Source organism: Portunus trituberculatus, chromosome 8 (assembly GCF_017591435.1).
Source record: "Portunus trituberculatus isolate SZX2019 chromosome 8, ASM1759143v1, whole genome shotgun sequence".
NCBI lineage: Eukaryota > Metazoa > Arthropoda > Malacostraca > Decapoda > Portunidae > Portunus > Portunus trituberculatus.
The window spans coordinates 5,587,501-5,592,500 of record NC_059262.1 but is presented as its reverse complement, the minus strand read 5'-3'; the positions used below and the strand labels follow the sequence as shown (position 1 = coordinate 5,592,500).

The 5,000-nt window shown below is 42.2% G+C and overlaps 2 protein-coding genes across 3 annotated transcripts in view; both read right to left on the bottom strand.

The window, feature by feature from the left end:
- LOC123500337 (neurofilament medium polypeptide-like) overlaps positions 1-2,431 on the bottom strand; it is a 4,337-nt gene extending 1,906 nt beyond the window's left edge. For both annotated transcript variants that reach the window (XM_045249044.1, XM_045249051.1), the window contains exons 1-2: positions 2,290-2,431; positions 323-1,339 (exon numbers count right to left, since the gene is read on the bottom strand). In XM_045249044.1, the coding sequence (XP_045104979.1) occupies positions 323-1,325 (1,003 nt within the window). In that variant the 5' untranslated portion in view covers positions 1,326-1,339; positions 2,290-2,431. The remainder of the gene's footprint in view (positions 1-322; positions 1,340-2,289) is intronic.
- A 2,020-nt stretch (positions 2,432-4,451) lies between these two features.
- LOC123500409 (bromodomain adjacent to zinc finger domain protein 2B-like) overlaps positions 4,452-5,000 on the bottom strand; it is a 77,402-nt gene continuing 76,853 nt past the window's right edge. The window contains 1 exon segment of the mRNA XM_045249129.1: positions 4,452-5,000. This exon segment is cut by the window's right edge and continues 3,057 nt beyond it. The gene's annotated coding sequence lies outside the window, so the exon portion shown is untranslated.

Here is a 5,000-nt window from a genome sequence, read left to right as displayed (position 1 = left end):
AGACCTAATAATGATGTATAAGTTAGTACATCACATGGGAAAGCTAGACAGACAAGACCTGGGAACACTGACGGAGGATGGATATACACAAACAAGAGGACATTCCAAGATCATGAAAAGTCCGTGTCTGAGGAACATTAAGAAGTTCAGTTTACCACACAGGACGGTGGACATCTGGAATGGACTGAGTGAAGAGATTGTAGCAGCAGAAAATGTGCACAAATTTGAGAAAAAGTTGGATAAAAGTAGATATGGAGACAGGTCACTAGGAGCTCCACTTGAACCCTGTAACATACAACTAGGTAAACACACACATACTTACCAAGCAAAGGTGGGTTATCAATTGGGTCTCTTCTGCCACTGTCAATGTACTGTGTCATATCAACATTATCACCATTATCCACCACAAAGCCTTGGTCCTCTTCCTCCTCCTCTTCCTCCTTAATCACAGCCTTGGTGGTGGTGGTTGTGGTGGTGGTGGTAGTAGTGGTGGTGGTGGTGGTGTTTGGTGGTATGTGTGGTGGGGGGTTCTCTTGTTGTTTAGGGGTGGGGGCAGCAGAGGTTGGGGGCTTCACTGGGGGAGAAGGTGCTGGTTGGGGGTTCTCTACTTTTGTGTTGTTCTGCGGGGGATTTGCTGGGGTATTTGGTGTTTTTTCTTGTCCCTCATTTGGTTTAGCCCCACTTGCATCTGCCCCATCAGCTCCACCCTCTTCTGTTTTAGTCCCGGCAGACTCCCCAGCCTTTTCCCCATCACCTGCCAACACCACAACCTTCTTCTCAGTCTTGTCCTCTTCGTCTGGGCTCACTGCAGCAGACCCATTATTCACCGCAGCCCCTTCATTCTTCTTTGCAATAGATCCCTCATCCTTCTGCTCCTCCTTATCCTTATCACCCTCTACACTACCCTTATCATTCTCCTCCCTGGCAGCCTCCTTGTCCTTCACCTCAGTGGCATTTGTCTTGGCTCCACCAGCACCATCCTTGGCAGACTCCAATGCCCCTTCCTTTGTTTGTGGCAGCTGAAGTTCTTTTGATAAGGTGATGGTTTTATTTGATGGTGGGGCTGGGGCAGCAGAGCTCCCTACAGTCTTGGAGATGCTGGTAGAGGGTGGCGGAGGTTCCATCTGACGTGAAGGAGGTGAGGAATAGCCTGATTTTTGTCCCCCAATAGGTACAAGTAGCTTCCCCTCCATGGTGGGGCTGGACAGCATGGAGGGGAAGGAGGGTGGGATGGAAGGTGCAGGTTTGGCATTGGTGGTGGTGAGGAGCAGCAGCAGCAACAGCAGGGGTGGTGCGGCCCAGGACAGGATGTTGTGCTGGCCCATCTTGCTGTGATGAACTGTCAGGACACCACCCAAAGACACATGAATATTATCACCATCACTGCTATCTTATCATTAGCATTCTGGTTACCATATTCTACTTCCATGAGAAAAGCCTAGCATCACAGGAAACAGACAAAACGATGGAAAAAATGCAGTTTTTAGGAGAATTACTATAGTACAAGAACTATTTTCATTCCTAATTTTGTGATGAATTGTTGAATTTCTTTTCATATAGGCTCTGAAGAGCACAGTCTGGCAGAATGGAGCCAGACAAAGTGTCACAAAATAAATAAAATAAATGAGTAAGTTTTGTGTGTGTGTGTGTGTGTGTGTGTGTGACAGCTGAAGCAAGAAACTCCCCAGTGGGACGGCCCAGACAACCTCCCACAGCACATGCACTTTGGCGGCCAAGGGATTCCCAAGTACACCAGTTCGAATCCTGGCCATAGTCCCAGTGTAAGAAGGGCTTCCCTACTCAAGGTAATGGTTCTTTAATGGCTGGGCCTTCACACAGGAGGTACCCAAAATATCTCCTCTAGCCCGTGATTCCCGGGAAGCCCATATTATATATATATATATATATATATATATATATATATATATATATATATATATATATATATATATAAACAGCAGGTAAGAAGCAACACAACAAGACAACTGTAGTCTCATGAAAGACACTTAAGCTGCGCCTCAAACTGTAGCGGTGTGTGTGTCCAACAATGTGACTGGTGTTGCATCACCAGTCACCATCGCGGGACGTTACTTGCTGGTGTCAACTGCAACATGAATGTGACAACACTACGTGGGTCGAAGGTCAGAGGCTCTCGTCAATGCTGGGGCAGGTCAAGCTTAGTTAGGCAAGAACACACACACACTTCAACACAAAAACAAGTTTGGCGCTGAGTGAACAACCACCACCGCTCCTTCAGTGTCAGGTGACCCTGGTGTGGGCGCCCCTCACCTGACAGTTTGCAGGACAGTGTGGGCGGCGCCGTGGGGAGTCTGGAGGAGGCTGGTGCTGAATTACTAGCAGAGTGACGAGGAAAACCAGTAACACCCGCCGCTGTTCTAGACGTGGCAGGCACTGGCCGTTGTTTTCACCGTCTATGATAATAAAGCTCAATTATTTCTCAAACGACCTTAAAATCATATATATCTGTTGTTTTTGGTATTTTTTTTATTTTTCAATTTGTTTATGATAAATTTATTTGTGTTACTTCTAATTTCAAAAAATGTTGTGGTGAAAATAACCCAACTGTCAAAAATTCGAGGAAATTAATGACAGTATGACACTAATTGTAATGGCGGCAATAGTAATAGTAGTAGCAATAGTAGTAGTAGTAGTAGTAGTAGTAGTAGTAGTAGTAGTAGTACAAAGGAATCGTACAACCTGCTAATTTTGATCCTCGCATTTTCTGTCGTCTGAATTTTATCCCAATTATTTCAACCTCTTCTTTTACTCCAGATCAAGAGTACTTAGATAATATCGGAGCTATTTCTCGAACAATGGCAATCCTCTGAGACTCAGTCGACTTCCAGGAAAAGAAACAAACAGCCAAAATAAATAACAAATGATGTCACATTCTAGGAAAAGATTACAACCTACACACACACACACACACACACACACTTTCTTCTTTTTCTTTTTTCTCCTTCTTTTCCACCTCCTTAATTCTTATATATTTAGTAACGTCTGCAGAGAGAGAGAGAGAGAGAGAGAGAGAGAGAGAGAGAGAGAGAGAGAGAGAGAGAGTTTGAAAATTAAAAATTACAAAATTATCATAAATGGAAGGTGTTTGATTGATGATGAAGATTGCTTAGCTGTGAAGGGTCAAATGTGGCGGTGCATTCCCGTGGATTAAGTTAAATTTGGCACTTGATCATCGTAGAGTTTCTTTGTCGCGCGCGGGAGGAAGGTGGGTGAAATACGGCTGTCTTTGAAATCCTAAGTGTATCTTATTGATTATTATGATCGAGACTTTTCTTAATACAATGACAGAGTGTTATAGATATTACTGCATATAGCCTATTCATGTCAATACTATTTCCTGCGCAAAATATGAGGTTTTCTTACAAATCTTGATCTATGCCATGAAGGAATAAACTGTGAAATAATTAGTGACGTAACCTTTTCAGTAGTAGGATGCATTTCTACCTTGGGTTTGGGTATGATTAGACGATTTTATTGAGATAAGGAAGGATTTATGGAGGTCAGATGATTAATGGCCAGTCTTCATTATTCTAATCCACACATGTTTCTGAAGCTGTATAAAATCGCCAAGTAGTAGCCAGAATAGACATGAAAACGTGTCATGGTACTGAAGACATTCATCTAAATCTTGCCTAGCCTAACATCAGTCTCAAGTGAAGATAGTTAATGTTATTTTCGTATTATTGTGCAATGTTCACTTTTTTATTATGTTTTTTTTTTCTGTGGTATGTTAATAAGGTTCCAGTATCTTACACCAATCAGATGAGTTTGATGGGCACACATTCACAAAGCACAGGTGGAAAATATCAAGTTATATACTATGAGAATACATTTAAAAAGATATTTACTCAATTGTACCTATCTTGTATTAATCTATGCCTTATATCTTACTTATCTATATTATCTCTTACCTCCTTCATCTTCTCTACCCTAAGTCATCATCATCATCAGCTTAAAGTCCTTACCTCCCTTGACAGCATTGAAAGAGTTACTGACTTGCAACTTTTCACATCCAGACTCTTTGTGGCTCATTATCCTTCCTGTATCTTCTTTCACAAACTCCCAAGTCTCCACCAGTTCTCTTTTACATCCTCCAACTCCACTGCTCACCTGAATATCCCTCCTTCCTCCTCTTAGTGTCCTCATATCATCAATTGCCCATTCTCACCAAACACTGACAACCACACAGTAGAATGGTGAAGGGTACTGGACTCCTGAAGGGCTGATTTCTTATGCATATTGTTCTTACCTGTGCATATTATCAGGTCATATCTCTCAACACTGCAGTGGTTGCTTGGTCATCCCTGCAAGAGAGGGTAGTAGTAGCAATAGCAGTAATTGTTATGTTGCCTCAAAATAATTGCCCTAATAATCATCCTCAGCCTAATACTAAGAATAAGACTCGCAGCCACTCCTGTTGGACGTACTTTATTAAGAACTAGACGCTGTACAAAGATTGAAACTTCTTCTTGTATACAATAAATGAAATAATGACACATACACACACGGCGGGCCTCGCGGTGCGGCCGTGTTCTCTCCTCCGCACGTCAGAGGAGGGGAAGAATGGAGTAATGAAGTAATGGTAATAATGTATGCCGTGTAAAAAATAAAATAGTGACTCCTGCCTTTCACGAGTGACTTACTTTGACACCGTATTCTCCGACGAACAAATGACATAGTACTTAAGTATATTAATAATAAGATTATCATCGCTATTATAATTACTGCATCACTGTGTGTTTGTTTGTTTGTTTGTTTGTTATTTGTTTTTTGATACTCATCCTGTGTCCTGCAAATGATAGAAGGAAAACAAAGGAGGTTTCTACAGACACAAAGTCCAGGATACCTTGTTGAGAGACTCAGCTGCCAAGTGTGAGGAGAATGCACAGACCAAACACTCACCACCAACATAAACGCCACATCCAATTAAATAATATAAAAATTGCAATTCGCCCACTGGA